The sequence below is a fragment of the Ovis aries genome, chromosome 13 (genome assembly GCF_016772045.2).
Source record: "Ovis aries strain OAR_USU_Benz2616 breed Rambouillet chromosome 13, ARS-UI_Ramb_v3.0, whole genome shotgun sequence".
NCBI lineage: Eukaryota > Metazoa > Chordata > Mammalia > Artiodactyla > Bovidae > Ovis > Ovis aries.
Window position 1 is genome coordinate 58,448,088 of NC_056066.1, and position 19,468 is coordinate 58,467,555.

Genomic DNA, 19,468 nt, shown 5'->3' on the forward strand with positions numbered 1-19,468 from the left:
ACATCTGCACATACATACAGATGACAGGGCTCAGGGCTGATTCACAAAGGAAAGGAAAAAATTAGCTGCAAACATTTAACTTGAAAACTAAGAACTTTCTAATGCACCTGCCTTTCTCTCTCAAAAAATTTAAAAAATTAGAAAAGCCAAAAGAAAATAACAAAACTTTTCAGACCAAAAGAACCAGATAGTTAACAGTCTGAATTCATGTATGATTTGATGAGTGAAGAATTTAAACCACTGACTGCAGGTTGTCTTTTAGTAGAAAACTTTATTTTGTCTTTTAGGAGTAGGCAAACATGTCTTACAATATTACAATACCTGACTTCCACACTGAGCAAGTTAATTTACAACCGGCCCCAAAGAGTAAAGCGGCAACATTTGGGTTTGCAGGGTAAAAACACAATAGGCTCTCATTTCTGATACTTACCAATCAGGAATTTTATACATGAAATAAAAAAACACTCCAAAACTACGGCTACTAGGGGCAAGAGCTCAGAGCACTTCCCATGCAGTGGACTTGGGAGTCCACAAAGGCATCACCCACTCGGGCTCTGCCCACAAATGGCTGTCCCTCAAAACAGGAAGAACCATGTTCCAGTCACCAGGACACCCAGCAGAGGTGAAAAGCACTAGAATGTCAAAGATGGGAATGAGGGAAGCAAGAGAAAAGCACACCCAAACTCTTTCCAGCAATGCTTGGAGAGGCCGCTGCTGGACATGCCAACGGGCAGAGACAACCCCAGCTCAGGACTGTCTCTCCTGAGGGGCAAGATCTCTCATTTCCGAAAGGGCATCTGCAATCACAAACCAAAACCCAATGAGGACGCCGAGCAGGACACTACTTCAGAGCTCATGGGTGGGTGAGAGGAGAGTCGGACAAAGGGAGCTTAGGAGACAATCTTCAAAATGTTTATTACAAAATACAGTACAGGCTCGCCAAATGTTTCCCAATGTTGTCTAATACGTACACTGCGGGATGAAGCACTGCAAATACCTGGCAGGCACCCATGTGAATCTAAGGACGTCTATAATGATTTGAATCTCCTTAGAGGTACAGACGAAACCTGTAACCGGCAGTGGAATGGAGACGGACAGTCACTGCGACCGCCGGGCTCCTGCCTGCTGAAGAATGACATCGTTTTCTCCAGAGGTTGAAATCCACATCCAGGGCTGACAACCTACTGAAAGCTGGGACCCAAATTCGTACAGAGACGAGGCAGAATGGAGAGAAAACTCCGGACAACCCACAGGTCTCCAGCCACTACTTCTTATTCCTGGGTTTTAGCTCTTCAGCTGCGTTACGCAGGAAAATGTAATTTTTCTTTTGGGGATTATAAAATTCATGTCCCTAAAGGGGGAAAAAAAAAAAACAGTATCTTAAAAACTGATGAAAAGTCAGGTTTGCATTTTGTGGGCACTTTTAACATGCCAAGTCCTATGCCCTGTGTGTGAAGCATCTCTTAGGAGTGAAAGAGGTAAATGGAGAGAAATAAAAGTCAAATCTTAAACAAAAACTTCAGTCCCCAGAGAAAAGGTTAAGGATGTGGGACTTGCAATGTCCCCTTGGAAGGATGATCTTTTACATATTTCTCTCTTCGGCACTGAGACTCCTGTCAACCTTCCACCCACTGCTTTACTGCTGAGACGACTCCCAGACAGCACAGCCTGGGAAGAGGAGGGTGGTGCAGGATGAGCTGCAGGTTTCTTAGTACAGGAGACATCTGGTCTGTGACATCAGAGGGAGCAGACGTGCCGTCCCAGACGCCAAGGGAGGTGAAGTGCAGGTGTTGGCGTATCTGCCGGGGAGGGAGGGGGCCGTGTGACACTGGGGGAGCTGGTAACACCCAGTTCAGGCCAGGCTATGAACGACAAAGGGAAAAAGGAATGGCAGCCACAAAGGCTGTAAGTGACAATGACAGTGACAGGACAGGAAGCGAGCAGAGTGGGTGGACAAGACAGAGGAGTGGAAACCCACGGTAACCGAAAGGCCTGAACACAGGTGGGAAGGGCCTCTGGGTGTACCCTGCCACCTGCACTGCAATGGCACATTTTATTCTCATTCCTTGACAGTTATGCCGAGATGGTTCTAGAAATTCTGCTCAACCAATGACCAATCATTCTCATAATATACAAAGTATAGCTTTTCTTATTGGTTATGCTAAAGCAGCAACCTAATATTAATCACATAATCATGACTCTGTCCTTCAATTAAGAACAATGGAAAACTCCTAAAACAACTTTTTAAAAAATTAAAAGATTATAATTAAGTATTCCACTGTAAATTGACATTAACTGTTCACATTAAGGGATTCTGAGCAGCATTCAAATCAACGAGCTTTGGTTGTACACCTCTTTGAATTTACAACTATTTTTTCAAGGCTTGAAAACAAAACCCTGAGTATCATGTGAGTAAAACATAAGAGTTCTGATGTGGCTGCAGGTCGAGCAGGTGAAGAAGAGGAGTTCCATCAGAGGCCCACGGGGACACTGGGGCCTCAGGCCAGAAGATGGCTCCAACCCCAGACAGGCAGAAACAAAAACAGCATACTCTGTAAAACTGAGGGTATGGCTTCCACAGGTGAATAGATAAACAGTGATCCCAGACCACAGGATACTACTCAGTCGTAAAAAGAACTAGTGACATACTCAACAGCAAAAAAGCGTACCTACGTATGACTCCATCTGCACAGAATTCTAGAAAACACAAATTCATCCATAACAACAGAGAGGAAATCAGTGTGTGTGTGAAAGAAAGGATTACAATAATACACAACATTTTGGGAGATAACTGTTTGTTAATCTTGACTGTGGTGATGGTTTCCTGGGTATATAAAGATACTGAAACTGATCAAAGTATACTTTTTACATATGTTATGTGCAATTTACTGCATTTCCATTACAACCCAGTGAAGTTGCTTAAAAGGGGGTGGGGGTGGGGGAGGGGCAGCTGCACAGCTCACAGAAGCAAAGGCTCAGAGAGGCTGAGCCTCCCACAGGCCAGAGCAGGCACAACAGGTCAACAGTGTGCCGAGCGGGCAAGATGTACCACATAGGTGAAGTGGATGCAGCTCAGTGACTGCCCAGCTCTTCTGAGAGAAAGAGGCAGAATCAAAGGCGATTCCAAGACTTCTGCCCCACTGACCAGGTGGTGTTTAAGGAAAGAGGAACATAGGGGAAGCAGCAAGCCTGGAGGATAAAAGGAGATGGGTCGGAAAATCCACCCGATTTTTATGTCCTAGGCTAAGGTGCTCACGGGGTACCCAGGTGCAGACACCCCACTGGGATGGGGACACAGGGAGAACTGGGGCACAAGGTCAGGAGGCAGGTTAGGCACAAGAGCCACTAGCTTATGCTGGAGGTGCTTCATGAATGCAGATGCGCCTTGAGGAACCTGCAGGAGAACTCTAGAAAAAGGCCTGCGTGCAAGAGTTGGGAAGACGAGCAGAAGCCACCAGAGAGGGCGAGCAGTCAGGAGTAGGAATACAACAGAAATGTCAGAGGCCAGGGAGAAGGCTTTGTGAATGGGAGAGGAAGGGGTGGCCCACGGTGCCCAACACAGACAATAAGCAGCTTCTGGACTAGATGAGGACAAAGGCAGTGAGATCCCAACTACAGCTCCAGGAAACAGGAAGAGACAGAGGCGGGGGAACAAGAGGGCAGGTGGTTACCTCTCTGGGCAAGTTTATCAGGAAGGAGACATTGGGATTCTTAACGCTGGTTTCAGAACAGCTAAAGTGTGTGCTTACAGACCGCAGAATGAGACAGGGGACAGGAAGAGAAGATGGAATAACAAGAGGCAGAGAAGAATGGAGTTAAGTGTGTTGGGGATGGGAGGGGAGAGGGGCAGGACGAGTGAAGACAGACACGTGTGGAGGTGAGACTGTGGCTGAAACCTGAGTGTGAGGGTCAGTTCTTTTACCACGGCACTGGGATGACTCAAACACAACCAGGACCCCATCAGTCTGTAACTTCCCTCCCCAAACAGCTAACAAACAAAAAGCCTATGCCTCTGGTGAAGGCTGGGTGCCTTGCCGAGCCCTCGTCACTCTCACCCAACAACCCCCGACATCCCTGAATGACTCAGATGCCCCAGAGTGTCGGCTGCTGGGTTTACGCTGACCAAGCACCTCACGTGGGCATGTTCTCAGGCAAAGGCTGAGAGGAAGGCCCTGCTGCTTCCTGCTGCAGTGAGGTGATGGTGACAGGCCACGTGCAAGACACACAGCACGTTTGGAGAGGCCTCACGACTAAGCTCAGGCCTTCCGTACTCCACAGCTTGGCTCTGCTGCCGGAGGGCGCCAGTGCAGGCCTGGGGATTCTCACCTTTGACCAGTCGTAGCTGGAAGCATATGCAAATATGTTTCCATTGTGATTGAAGCAGCAGGCTGATATCGGCTGATCTAACTGTTCCGAAGTCTTTAGTTTTGTTCTGGCATCTTTGTCCCAAAAGCTGAATCTACCATCAGATCCCACAGTGGCAAGGGTGCCATGGACAGGATGGAACGCAATTCCGTTAACCTACAAAAGATGGATACATACAATGAGGAGCAGAGAAAGGAGGAAAAACCAGGTTTTTGACAACGCAGACTTCTTGGTTCAATGAGAACATAAAATGAACAACCATAATTTCATTAGAGTTGATGGCCTGCTGATCACATCAGAAACCAGCCCCGCTTCCTGAACCAACTGATAGCCCAGGACTGAATCTTGTCTCTCATTAAAAACACAAGTCAGCAGAAGTTAATAAGTATGTAAGCTAGTGGCATCAAGAAGCAAACCTCAGGAAAATGCCTTTTTCTTTTTCAGCAAATAGCAAATTTCTCAGTCTTAGCTAAGCGTACCAACTGTCTACCAGCACTCACACAGGTGGAAGTTGCTCCCCAAAACTCCTAAGCTTGCATTTCAGAAACAGAGAGAATGAAGAGAGTCAACATGTTCATAAAAACAGAAAACCGAAACCTCCCACGTAAGCCATTTATCCCTGCACATGAACACACACAATGACAGCGATCTTTTCTGATCCCATAATGACTCAGCTATCCACCGCCAAGTCTAGTTTCTAGACACATTCTCAGGATTAACATTTCTAAAAACGCACCGCATAGATGTCCTGAGGAGCAGAAGTGTTGGTCCCATTAGATCGATGACATTTAAAGGTGAAGTTATCCTTGGCACTGAAAAACAAAGGCCCAACTTAGCTTTCCTTCAAAACAAAATGTCTCACACGAACATCTGCAAGCTGGCCAGGCCTCACTTACGGATTTGGAGGGTTGATGTAGTGGATAGCAACTCTCCCCTCGATGCTTCCCAGGGCAAAACCTGTCGGCTTGTTCTGTTTGTCTTTAAAAATAGCCACACATCGATGCTATAGTTGGGGAGAAAAAGTATATCATCATCATGTAAAGCATAACATCCCATAAATAACGTAAACGACTTTTACTCCATTTTCGGGTTTTGAAAGAACCAGAAACATATTTCTCAAACACGATAAAGATTTCTCCATTCCTCCAGTAGGCATTATTTTTTTATTTAGCCACATGATTTTATGAATAAACCGCAGACCACATGCTTCCGTCCAGGTGCTGCTGCTCCTTTGCCACGCTGCAGGCCTCGCTGTCACTGCAGCAGGGCATGCACCCCTCAGCCCCACCAGCTCCTATTCTGGCACTGACCCCCTGGTGGGTTGGGAGGACACGTCACTTTGATTTGCAGCATACCACTGACTAGGCGAGTACCCTCTAGGAAGACACCCAGCGTCCCAGGGTCTCTGCGTTCCCAACTGGAAAAGGGAAGTAGTGTTGGCTTGGGAGGATGTGGGAACAAGGGTCAACCATACAGTGGATATGGCCAGAACTTTTTAAACCATGAATAAGCTATGCAAAAGCTAGACACTGCACTTGATCCAACACTGAGCCTGAGGGCCCAAAGGAGGGTCTCTTGGACCCCACAAAAGATCCCAAACAAACAGCCCATAGCCCAGTCTCCAGAGGCAGAGACACACAGGTCCACACTCCTGTTGTCATTCAACAAGAGCTGCTTTTGAGTTGGAAGGAGAGAAATGGTCAGATTCGAAACCACACACAGGGTACAAGTGAGCATGGTGGTTAATGAGATGGGGGAGGAGGAAAGGAAGGGCAGTGAGTAAAGGACAACTCCTGATTTCTGGCCTAGACAGCTAAAGGTGGAGGCTCCACCTAGTGAGATGCAGAGCATATGGGTAGGAGCAGGCTGGGAGCAGTGGGGAGGGCCTGGTATGGGATACTATTGGGCTGAGATACGGGGGGCGGGGTGGGGGGGAAGCGGGGACATGCCTAGGGAGCCGTCAGACTGCGGGTGCCCTTGTCAGGAGCACAGATGGTAGGTAGCTAGGGATCCAAGACTCCAACCCACCACACACCCCTAACCAACAGTCATGAACAGCAGACGGGACCGTGCTGAGGTTCAGAAGGCAGTGGCCCAGGGCAGATGCCTGCGGAACCTCAAGATACAGCAAGGAAGACAAAGCAGCAAGCAGAGGCAGGAGCTAAGAGACCAGCATTATAGAGCCCAAGCACAGTCTTAAGAACACACAGTAAGGCTGTCGGTGAGTGCCACGGCTTTGGGAAGATGAGGGTGAGGAGTATCCACTGGAGTTACTGACTAGGAAGCCATCAATGGCCATGCCAGAAACAGTTTTGGTGGAGTAACAGGGGCGGAAGTCTCAAAGGAGTGGGTGAGAAATGAGTAGGAGGTAGGGGAACCAGGAAAGCTCATTTAAGACACTTGACTTACAAGGGGAAAAGGTACCTAGCCGGCTACGGATGTGGGGGTCAGAAGAGGTTTGTTTCCCAGGATTAGACTTGAGTCTGTCTTATGCCAATGAACAAAAGTTGGGGGGGTAAGAAGGGGGGAAGACGAGATACAGGAGGGAGGTGGGTGGCTGATAGCCTGAGGCTCCTGAGAGGTGAGAGGGCACAGAGCCCAGCCAAAACTGGGACTGGAGAGCGTGGCCCACCCCTCAACAGGTGGGAAAGGCAGGGAAGAGGCAGGTGCAGCCAGAGTTCCAGGTTCAGCAGGAGCACGATGAGGAAGCTTCCAATTATCAGCTTCTGTGTTCTAGGAGCAGAGGCTGCAGATCAGATCTGCAGAGACAAAGGCCAAAGGAGTGATGGATCGGAAGAGGGTGAAGAAGATCTGAGAATCTGTGGCAGGTGGAGACCGAGCTGAAGGCAGAAGCTATGGACTCATGATGGAACCAATTCACTGTGGTGTGTACCCATTCAGCAGCATTACTGCTACCTAGGGGATGTCTGCCAAGGATGGTATTTACCCACTAACACTGTGTTTATATCCTTAAATTCACCTCCTTTTAATATCCGACAGTATAACAATTTCCACATGCAGGCACTTACTTCCTAATAGATGCTAAATACAAGTTTCCTGATCTGATTTGTGACTCACCTGATGCTTCAGTGGAGACTCTATCCTCCTGAATTCAGAAGGCTGATTCTCTAACTGATACACAATCAGGCCCCTTTCTGCAGTTGCCACCACAGCCATAGGATATATCTAGGAAAAAGAGGAAAGCAGAGACCTACTTAAAGTGGGGTGTGCTCTTTTGTATACCAAAGTATTCTATCAATTTTTTCAAAGTTGCAAAAATAAGTGAATTTTTTTTAAGTTTAACAATCCAATGGTATTTACATGTTTCAAGGTAATCTAGAGAAATCATATTTGAAAGTAGAACATACCTTTTTAAAAGACTCATTTTTTAAAACTATGAAATATTATGAAACATTTATTTAGACTATATACTGAGGAATAGAGAAGAAATGAAAATCATTGTTCTACCACCCCCTTCAAATGCTAACAGTTGTCAGCATTATGGTATGTTTTCTCTTGTCTTTTTGTTTTTTAAGCGTTTTTTTAATACACGTGTGTATATGTATGTTTCTATATAATTCACATCCTTACTAAAGCGTGTTCAGTGAGCACTGCTCCACACATTTTCCTGAGAACACTAGTGGTGGCCACCTAAGTAACATTCCCTCAAATCAAACGACTATGTCTGTCTAGTTGGCCCACTGGGTCATTTCCAATGTTTCACTCTATTATACAGAACAAAGAACATTTGCATCTGTACTTTCCTCATGATAAACTCCTGAAAGTGGAATTATGGGGCAGTTAATACACTCTTAAGACTTATTGCTATACCAACAGAGAAAGTTCTTCAGCTTCTATCCCACTCAGAGACAGTCACCAAAGGATCTAGTCCCACATCACAAAGTTATTGCCAGTTTTTGTACAGTACGCATCAGACCAGTGCTGGCATAGCCTGTGACTGAATATGTTCGCTTAAGAAGTGACTAAAAAAGTGTGACATCCAGTTTTCTGTAATTCTGGAACACATGCAGTACAAAAATCTAGATTTACGACAACTGAGGCAATCCAAACTACATCCCACATCTATAATTAAAGTCTGAAGGGGTTTCACGTTGTCCTCTAAATGTTGTCCTCTAATTATAAGATATCATAAAGTAAGAAACTCCTTACCACGTCAGCACAGTAACACCTTTCAGGGAGCTGTAACACCATCATAGGATTTGATGATCGTGTATCCCAAAACTGAAGGACCAAAAAAAAAAAAAAAAAAAGACAAGTGACCAACCATTCAGAACTAACATCCAGATAGTGTAAGAATAATGTCCACTTGGTCAGGCCAGGAAGTCCCTCGACTATACAGCATACCTTCAAGGTCTTATCCCAGCTCCCAGTCATCACACAGCTGTAGTTTGGTGCTTTGATCCAATGTATTGTTTTGACAGGAGCATCATGCTTTCAAGACAAAACCAAAACAGATCAAGGTAAATGTAATATAACATGCCACACAGCTTTGGTTCTGGAAATTCAAAGAGAAGGAATCTTAAACATTGAGGTCATACTCGACAAAAACCAAAGGATAGTTTAGTCCTTCCCCATGACCAATGCGTGTAACATTCCATACCAACAAAATTTAATTTGATTTGAACCATAATTAACTAGTATGAAAGTGAAGGGGGAGGTACTCAGAAACAACTCACAGGGAAGAACTCCACCACAGTTGTGTCACTGAGAAGACAAACATTAGAGATCGAAGAAGTGCTCTAGCACACAGAACTGCCATCTCAGGGTATGTGACACCTTCCTGAAAATGTCTCACTGTCAAGAGGCTCTTCCCTACCAGGCCTGACCCTCTGGTTCAAGGCTCTCTCCTCTTCGTTGTTTCTACTTTTCTTAGCTGTCTTCACATAAGAACCGGCCTGCCATCCTCAAGCAGGCTGTAAAAGCTCCTGAAACGGAAGGGTGCTTCTCACTCACTGCTGTGTTTCTACTCCAAGGGCAGTGCCTGCGGTATCACTGGCAACTGATACATACTTGTGAATGAACAAGTGACCAAATGCAGCCTGGGACAAGGCAAGCCACACACGGGTGCTGGAATGCTGAGGATCAGTTTTAACACTGCCTTTTATTACAGGTCTGAACATCACTAGCTCCTTATGATGCAACCCTCAACCACACAAATGCAGAAGACCCTTGATAGAACTTGTGAAACATCAGTAAAAACGAGAGTGCTCATAAAATTGGTGTTATTTTGTGCTGAAGAGGTTTCTGGTATATTTAAGTCTAATTGATTTGGTAAAGTTGAACTGCACCTTTCCTGTAACAAAGAATAAGAATCATCACAACCCTGCCTTGCCCAGCATCTCTGCAGAGAATAAATTTTATTATTTATTACCTGTGCAATCTGTATCGCCTGGTTACTATTGAGGTCCCACATTTTGGCAGTTTTATCACATGAGGCTGTAAATACTTTACTCCCATCCTAAAATAAAGTAGAAAAAATTCTGACATTCTAATAAAAATTCTATATGTACATTTAGATATTAGATTGAACATACTGAAGAAAGTTTTATTTTGCAATTTTTATTTTTCCAATTATTTGGGGGCTTGTGTATTGCAATACAATGTCATATACAAAACACATTTCTAGCTCTTTTCAATGATCGATTTTTTCCTAAGAGACAATGTGTAAACAGGTTAATAAAAAATTTAAATAGCATTTCGAGTTATGTAATGAAAACCAAGTCCCTCCCTGACCCCAGCTCACTGTTCAGAGGCAGTCGTGGTCACTGGCAGGTCTCTAGGAATAGCCTTTCATATCCTGTATCAATGTGTATTGCCTACCAGGAGCCACTTACATTTTTTTTTCTTATTTTCATCCATTTTAAGCCTTCACAACAGGTACAGGAACAGTACAATGAATATTCACAAACCCATCATCTAGGTTCACCAATTTAAACATTTTGCCACATATACTGCATCTTTCTCCCCCAATTTCTGCTCTATACCACACATGTTCAGTCATTATTACTTGTGTTCTGTTCAACATCTAATAGCATTCTGAAGTGCATGCAATAAAACTACACTAATTTACAATGGTCACTGGTCCAATATAAACTTCAAAACAGCTTAGAAAACTGGCAATCACTGTGTTATGGTTTTAAAATATTCACATACAGAATTCATAAAGTAGGTCAATTATGAAGTACAAGACAATTTAAAAATAGTAAGTACCGAGTAGAAAATCTAGACCAATCATCAACAATTCTTTTTCCTAAAGGGTGATAAAGTACATATTTCAGCTTTGCAGGTCAAGTGGTCTCTGTTGCAACTCCTAATTCTGTGTTGTAGCTAGAACGCAGTCATACACACTGTCAAATGAATGAGTGTGGTTGTGTTTCAAGAAAACATTATTTATAAAAGTTAGCAATGGGCCAAATTGGGCCCATGGGCCATAATCTGCAGACTCCTAACACTTCATTTCTGGTTCCACAGCTCAAAGAATTAACATTATCCTTCCCTAGCAAAAACTTATCACCAGCTCTCCATCTGAAAGAAGAGAGAAAACCTTCTCTATTAATGAGGCTCTAAGGGTAAGTCCACAAATCCTTGGAAAGATGCTAATGTGGGCTGTCCTGAGGCTGAGTGAAACACTGGCCCCTCAATCTCATGAAATGCTGACCCTACCAGCTACAGGATGCCAGGCCCCACTGGACACACCAAGACAGAGGCCAGTCTATCAAAAGGCTGGGGCAGAAGAATGAGATCCCTAAACGCTCCCAAATCAGCTCCTCTAAGCTCCACCTGCTGTGTCCATGCAGCGAGCTGCGTTCTTGGACCGCTGGAGAATCACCCTTACCAAGTTGGGCTTTTACACCTCGAGGGTAACTCTGGCTCTTCTGTGCCTTTCCATACATGCCTTCCTCTTCCAGGCCAGCTCCTATTTCCTATAAGCCCCTGCGAGGGAGGTTGTCAGTGCATGGGCTCTGAAGACAGAAGGTCCAGGTCTGGGCTCAGCCTTTCTCTATGTTCCCTTAAGCAAGTCTCTTAACCACTCCCCCCAAGTGCCATGCTAGTCTTTGAGTGACTGGATAACAGACTCAGAGAGATTAAGTAACTTGAAAAAGCCAAAAAGTGAAGACAGAGCTGAAATTTGAATCCACGCTTGGAACGGACAACAGTGCTCTAAAGCCATAAGCAAATGGCTTGCTTTTAAGATCCAGCTCAATTCTTGCCTAGTCTGCGTAGCTTTCAGCGCACCCTTCCCAAACTTCATAGTTGCCTTCTGGGTTCTGTCCACCCAGCACAGTGCATCCTGCCTCTCTAAGAACTTAGCTCCCTGAACTGGAACTCTTAATGGCTATATTTTGGCTCCTCCACTAGACGGCGCGTGACTCTAATGGAGATAGAGAAAGGAAATGGGCTGTGTACATTTCCGTAAAAGGTGACCCACGAACACTTGAGCAAGAGTTCTGGCGTCAGGTAATTCTATTTCTTACCAAACCTGTTAAGAAACTTACAATTCTGACCTGTTCTCTCATCAGGAAAGAAAGACAGGTAAAATAAATTAGAAGTATTTAAAATCTACTCAAATGGCTGTTTTTCTATGTGTAATTTAAAACTATTATTAATCTCATAATAACCTAATCAGACAAATCAGCAATACATTTTACAGATGACAAAAATGCCTTAGAGAAGACTTTCAGAGATGATTAAAATGGGAGCAACTCAAAATATTTATAAACAGAATATTTACAAATTATAAATTTATAATGTATATAAATTATATAAATGCTATGTGTAAGCTAAATACAATCACATAAATGCATGGTGTGAGTAGTCTGGTGTTTCTCATAAAATTAACATAAATTTTTCTTATGACTCGGCAAGCCCACTATTAGATATAAACTCAAGAGGAAAGAAAATTTATGTTCACGGAAAATCCAGTATACAAAATGTTTATAGCAGCATTTATCCACTACAACCAAAAATGGAAAACAACCTACACGTCCTTCAGTTTGTGGATGGTGGACAAATGGTGAACATCCATACAATGCACCACTACTCAGCAACAAGGGGGACTAACTACTGCCAGATACAAGCTGGTTGGACCACAAGTGCACTGAGCTGAAAGCAGCCAGATTCAAAAGGATTCTGTTGATGGCGTTCTAGTAAAGGCAGAAACACAGGGACCGAAGACACACCAGCGGTTTCCAGGGAAAGCAGCTGAGGAGGATCTGACTACAAAGGGCAAGAGGAAATCTTTTTGCTGACGGATCTCTTCTATGTTTTGATCACAACTCTATGCATTTCTCAAAACTCACAGAATCATACACTTAGAAGGTTTAATTTTACTGCCTGCAAACTACATCTAATAAAAAAAATTCTATGAGCCTGGGGAGGGACCTTGAGACTTAGTTTCCTCAGCACATCTGCCCTACTCTGAGTCAGGCGCTTTTGTTTTCAGCTGCCAACAAGGGAAGAAGGGGAGGGAGGCTGGGCCCTTCACAGCCAAGGCTCCTGCTGAGCGTGACTTCACCATCCCTGTTGGCTTCTTTGTAAATGGTATACCTTCATTAAACTGCCCAATCACCCACCTTCTCCCCTCAAAAAAAAAGAAGAAAAAAAAGAAGAGCTCAGAGTTGAATAAACTCAAACACATTAATTTATAATGCTAATGTTCAGTATTTGGGAGGAAAAAGAATTTCAAAGAAAGGAAATATTTCAAAAGTCTAATAATGGTAAAGGACTAATTTTCCCCATAGGACTTACTTCCTAGGACTGTAAATTTCTAATTTTAAAGCAACATAAGCTCCTGGCACATCAAGAGACGTAAGAAAAGCTTTAATAGTCTAACCCCTTGCTCAAGAAAATGGCAACCTGCTCCAGTATTCTTGCTTGGAGAATTCTATGGACAGAGGAGCCTGATGGGCTACAATCTATGGGGGATGCAGGGTGCACAGAGAGTCAGGCACGACTGAGCAGCTAACACTCTGCTCAAGGAAACAGGTCAATAAATTAATGGATTTTTTTTAAATAAGAAGCTTTCAGAGAGACTAGCTAAAGCTAACATAACAAAAGTTAACTGACTACAGTATGAATATCAATCAATGACCGTACTTAAATTCAGAAACAGCATTTCTAAAATGTGCATACATACATGCTATTTGTATTTCAGGTCATATAAAAACATAATAAAACTTACATCACTCCAGCAGACATCCAGCACAGGCCCTGTGTGCATCTGCTGGGCTTTTGGAATAGTCTGTCCGCTATCTTGAACTTCCCAGCATCGAACCTACAGTAATAAAACAATGCAGACACAACAATTAATGATAACCCCTATGCTCCCAGCCATAATCAGATAAACACAAATTCACATGACAGACACTTTCCCCTATCAAACTGGGATAATAAAATGAATAATATTTGGCACCAGCAAGGAGAAGCTGAAATCTGAACTAGTGGTAGCTGTACCCTGTGTCTCAGATACTCCCTTCCTGGGACTTGAGGATTTCCCATGATGTACTTTGTATGCGTTATCTGAATTCATCTCTACAACAGCTAAACCTCTGTGTACTTAATGTCATCTCCATCTTATTTCAGGATATGAAGCTTAAAGAAGTAAGATAACTGGCCTAAGTCCCCCACTTAAGTCAGCAGCAAAGCCACTATGCATTTATCTGATTATAAGTATGGTTATATGGTTCAAGTTTGCTCCAACAAGCCACATGCACTTCTTTTGTGAAGTGCTTCTAAACATCCTTTGCCTTTTTTTCTACCAGAATTTTTATCTTTCTTTTTGAATACTACAATTTTTGTTTGGTAAGTATAGTGTTGATGCAGGACTGTTAATATAGCTAAAGGTGAAAAACTTTAACATATGCCTAAAGAACACTTTCAGGATGTCTAGAAGGGAAATTCACACAGAGCATCAGGGACAACATTTATTTTCAATGAATACGACACATGATCAGGGAATCTATTCAAGATACTGAACTAGAGTATAAATTTTTGAATGATGCATATGATTTTGCTTTCTTAAAAAATGGCACAAGAAGTGATCCCTGCCATTCAGAACGGTTCAGACTCTTAAACTCATTTCTTTAAAAAAAGGTCATGAATAAGCCGTAGGTTTGCTTTATTCACTTGGAGCAGAAACAAAAAACCCAGCCCTGCCCATACAGAGAGATACATGACAGAGAAAACATGCGTTTAAGGAGCACTTACATCATTAGCCCACGATCCTGCAATAAGAAAGTTTCCCGGCAAGGTTGGGGGGCTAAATGATAGACAACCAATGCTATCATCAGGAGAGGATGTTACTTCAATATCCTGGGGTGAAAAAAGTCCATGTTAAAATGTATACATCATCACGATTTAATTCAAAATTGCTTTCTTTCTCACCAATACTTCCAAGGTCAAGCGTTCCTGTTCCCAAGAACTACGTTAATCAGATCTCACTTACTTGGATAAAAAGGCGGAATGTAACCCAGCCAGTGAAAGTACTGGCACTGTGGGACCGCAGGCAGCATCTGCAAGCCAGGCCTGCAGCCATGTTTCCCAACAATGGCCCACCAGGTCATTCCTGCCCCGCAGTGCTCAACCATCATCATCACCTGCCTCCCTCTCCCAGAGAAACTCATTCCACAGTTGTGGACTGGACTCGGGGCACCTGCAATCTTAACAAGCGCCTCGTGTGATTCCAGTGACTAGGAATGTTAGAGGAAATAGGACACTAGTCCAGGGGACACACAGTTTCTCTGCTCCAGTATTTGAGAAAGCAGGCTGAACAAAACTTCAGCGTTTTCACCTCAAAGGAGGCTCCCACACCAACTGGGATTCTCTTGCTATCATGGATGTGGGACTCTCTGGCCTGTGCTGTTTCTAAAAATCCTGTGAAGCTGTATGTGGTACCTTCATAGGGTTGTGATTATCTGTGGTTGTGCTGCCAAACATGCTGGTCCCACCAGATCCAAAACCTGAGGTTGTTCCAAACAAACTCATTTTGGCCCTAAAAAATAATGGAAAAAGTAAAGGACAGGTCCTCTCTTAAGTAATAAACATCCTTAAGAGGCAATAAAAAGATACAGTTAAGTTATAGAAGAGATATAGAGAGTAAATAAATAAATGACTTGATGTCAGGCTTCTCGCTTCTGAGGAGATTTAAATATGCAATAAGCAGAATGCCTTTTAACAATAAGCTTTCTATTTTTAGAACAGTTTTTAACGGAAAATTACAAAGACAGGAGAATTCCCATATATCCCACATCCAGTTCCCTTCTTACATTCATCATAATTAATTAACCAATATTGATACATTATAGCAGAGTATTTTTTAGTCACCAGCTAGAAAATAAATTCATTTTTACACAGTTTGAGACACAGTGCTGAGCAGTAGGAATACAACAGGAAACCAGCAGGAGGTTCTGTTCTTCCAGGTTCCCACTTAGTGACAGTTCACTTTCCTTGTACAAATTTCTGCACTCTGGTTTAGGTCACTATTTCTGCATGAAGTTTCTAAGAAAAGCAACCAATCTTGGCAGCAATCACAGTTTTAAAGAGTAATCAACCTTTATCTGGTTTGGCATTGTGCTGGACATTTGCCTGCAAGAATTCCCCACTTAGAGTTTTTTAGGGGTGCCAGTCTAGTAGGCCCACCTAGGTTAGAACCATGCCTCTGCCACTCCCCGTAACTGGGATCCTAACAGGACCAAGCCTCATTTTCCCTATTCTGCAAATACAGAGAATATTAACACCTTCTCCAGGGTTGCTCTGAGTATCAAATCAGATTATCTATGTAGAAAATGTAGTATTTAGTGGACAGTGGGTCATAAACAAGTTTCCCGTTTTCCTTATAAGGAGAAGGTATATATAACTCTCTGATGATTCACTTACATTGATGTCATATTTTCAGTTCTGTAACTGGTTAGTAAATTCTTACATCCAGCTGCCTACCCAAGGAGCCTTGCAGCTGAGTGACATGAGATAACAAGAGTAGCATCTCTTATGATGACAACACAGAATGGGAAAACTATGAGGAATTTTGGAAGATATCTGAGTTTCCTGAGCTTCAAGAAAAATAATCAAGTGTAGACATACTAGGTCTATGAGTACATTAATATCTCAAAAAGCGACTCTGTGCAAGCATGTGGCACTTGCTGACCACCTCTGACTCAAATGATTGAGATGTATTTGGAACATCAGCTAACTGTGTGAGCAAAGGAATGACAAAGGTTCTGCAATCAAGTCCAGGAGCTAAATATATGATTTCGGGCAAATTATTTAGCCCCACTGGCTCAGACAGTAAAGAATCTGTCTACAATGCAGGAGACCGGGTTCAATCCACAGGTCAGGAAGATACCCTGGAGGAGGGCATGGCAACCCATTGAAGTATTCTTGCCTGGACTATCTCATGGACAAAAGAGCCTGCCGGGCTACGGTCCACGGGGTTGCAAAGAGTTGGACACGACTGAGCAACTAATACTTTCTCATCTACAAAAATAGACACTAAGATCCACTTGAAGTGAAGCCGCAGGCACAGCTCCCGAAACCTCTGTTCCTTCCTTCTCCTCAGCCATGGAGCATTAATCAGCCTGTGTGGACCATATGTTATGCAGGACACTGGGAACCCACAACAAGTTCAGAAGGCAGGTGCTCAACTCTAGCCTACCTAGTCTCTCACTCCCTCCTTGAGCACCCCAGCTCTGAGGGTTTCCTTTCTGCCTGTGAACACAACAAGCGCCTCCCAGTTTGAAGCATTCCTACCAGCTGTTCCTGCACCTGGGGTGACCCGGCCTCCCCCGATGGAGGGAATCGGTTTTTGAGATTATTGTGCTCATAGACCTAGTATGTCTACATTTCATTATTTTTCTTGAAGCCCAGGAAACTCAGATACCTTCCCAAATCCCCAGCTTTCTCAGTGCCAATTTTCAGGTCCCACTTAAAAAGGCAGCTCCTCTTGTGAACTTTTGGGGGTGATGGAAATGGTCTAAACTGCACCGTGATGATGCTTACACGACTGTATTAAACTTTCCAAACTCATCAAAATGTGCCCTTTAAATGGGTTACAGTGTGTAAGTGACGTTCAGTGAAACTCTTGGAGCACCTTTTTTTTAAAGTCACCGCCTCTCCTCAGAGGCCTCCCTGCCTTCCGAAGGTGTGACACCTGATCCTCCATCACTAGCCCCTTTTCTTCACAGCACCGGTCCCCATCTGGGACTTGTCTGCAACCAGCCCCCTCCCCAGGAGAGTGCCGGCTCCAAACGGCCCAGAACTGTCTGGATGCTCCCCTAAAACACACCTGGCCCGCAGCACAGCGCCTGGCGTGTCAGATGCTTGCCTGGGCGGAGTGTGTGCACACGCATCTAATAAAACCCTTGGAGGAAAACAGAGAGAGAGTTAACTGCAGACAGCGATAAGTGTAACAAAGGAGCTCAAGCACGCTTCCCTGGGAGAGACTACCAAGAATGATCAGGGAGCGCCCGCTTGCATCTGAGGAGAAACCAGACGTGTAACCAGTAAGGGCAGAGGCGATAGGGGCTGCCATCGACTCTGCCCTTTCTCGGTGCCTCAGTTTCCCCACAAGAAAAACGAGGGGGTCAGACCGGCGGTGATCTTAAGACACCCTTGCAACTCCGACGTCCCTCCCAGGGGCCACTCAGGAAGCTCGCCAACGGTCCGGCTCGCGCTCCAGCATCTCGCGGCGGGACGCACTTCCCCGGGGACCCGGCCTCAGCAGCGCCATGGCGGCGGGGAACAAGGGGAATCCGCACGGGGCCTACCTGAGAGTCGCGCAGCGGAGGGAAGCCGGCGATGGGAAGCGGGAGGAGCTCGAGAGCCTGCGACCCCGCTCGGGCGCGGAGGAGACAAAGCCGAGGTGACAGGAACACTAACCCCGAGGGACTGGGGTCCCCTCACGCCCGCCGAGGAAATTACCCGAATTACCGCGGAGACACTACGCATGCGTCCCCGAGCCACTTCCTTTGGCGTCCGGAAGTCAGGGAAGGAAAGAAAAGGCTTCTCCGCCCTCAAGGCAATGGCACATGCGCAGAAGCACTATCGATCCTAGACATTCTCGTGCCAGCAGTTTGCGGATTGGTCGAAAGTTGGTGTCCGACGCAGTTGCCGAGCGACCGCTCTGGTAATTCCGCGGTCCCGGCAGGAGAAAGGTAGTTAGAATCTTCTCTTGTGAATTTACTGTAACAAAATTCTGATTGCCGCCAATTCAAGTTCAAGGCCATCCTTCGAATAGCTGGTGGTTTGCTGCCTGGGTTCTTACCGTGGCCTCCCTGTTTGCGACTAGGGTATCTTGAGCCATCTGGGCTCTATGACCTCAGTTTATAGCTGTAAAATGAGGACAATGATGCCCAACTTCCAGGACTATTCTTAGCTAGGCTCAAGTGAAGTAACACGAGTGAAGGTCTTTTGCTAAGTGTAAGGTTCCATAGTAATATTAAGGGACTGTTGTGGCGCACATATGCCAATTCTGAATATATTAGCTGGCTTTCCCCTCCCCCTTTATGAATATCTAAAGGCAAAAAAGGGGGGTTGTACATACACTGAACCTTCTCCTTCTCGACTCAGTGTGGGCTGCGTACCAAAAACCTTGACGTCTGAAGATCCGGGGGATCTAGTTATAGCATGAAGATTCAGAAGGTCCAGTGTGGGTCTAAGAACCTACAGTTCTAGCAAACTCCCAGCTGAAGTCGCCAAACGGACCACAGTTGAGCACCAAGAATCTATGTTTAGAAATCACTTGGGGAAACTTTTAAAAAAATAACTGATGCCTGGGCCTCACTCTTGAAGATTCTGATTTAGCTGGTTTGGGGTGGAACAGAGGGAATTAATATTTTTTAAAAGCTCTCAGTTATTCTAAAATGCAGCCAGAGTTCAAGAACTCTGGTCTAAATAACACTAATAGCTCGTTTACTATCTGGCTGCTGTTTATTATCTGGCTGCTCCATCTCCTGTAATTTCCAGAGCAGCCCTATAGGGTAGCTGTCTCCATTTTATAGAAAAAGAAAAGGAGGCTGAGAGAGGTAATGTGACTTGTCAGACATCAAACAGCTGTTAAGCAACAGAGCCACCAGCAAAACCTCAGAAG

The 19,468-nt window shown here is 44.5% G+C and overlaps 1 protein-coding gene across 4 annotated transcripts; it reads right to left on the reverse strand.

Annotated features, from left to right (window-relative positions):
* Positions 1-251: 251 nt before the first annotated feature.
* Positions 252-18,349, reverse strand: RAE1 (ribonucleic acid export 1). 4 transcript variants are annotated; one of them, XM_027977018.3, is made up of 13 exons: positions 18,147-18,349; positions 17,666-17,740; positions 15,280-15,376; positions 14,593-14,697; positions 13,568-13,660; positions 9,758-9,844; positions 8,731-8,817; positions 8,536-8,607; positions 7,444-7,551; positions 5,262-5,368; positions 5,102-5,177; positions 4,327-4,521; positions 252-1,351 (listed from the first exon to the last, which is right to left on the reverse strand). In XM_027977018.3, exons 3-13 carry the CDS (start codon positions 15,367-15,369, stop codon positions 1,265-1,267), a joined length of 1,107 nt encoding a protein of 368 aa, XP_027832819.1. In that variant the 5' UTR covers positions 15,370-15,376; positions 17,666-17,740; positions 18,147-18,349; the 3' UTR covers positions 252-1,264. The 4 variants fall into 4 exon arrangements, with proteins under 4 accessions (XP_027832819.1, XP_027832820.1, XP_060252971.1 ...); XM_027977019.3 differs by lacking the exon at positions 17,666-17,740; XM_060396988.1 differs by having other exon boundaries at positions 252-4,521.
* Between the last annotated feature and the right edge of the window lie 1,119 nt (positions 18,350-19,468).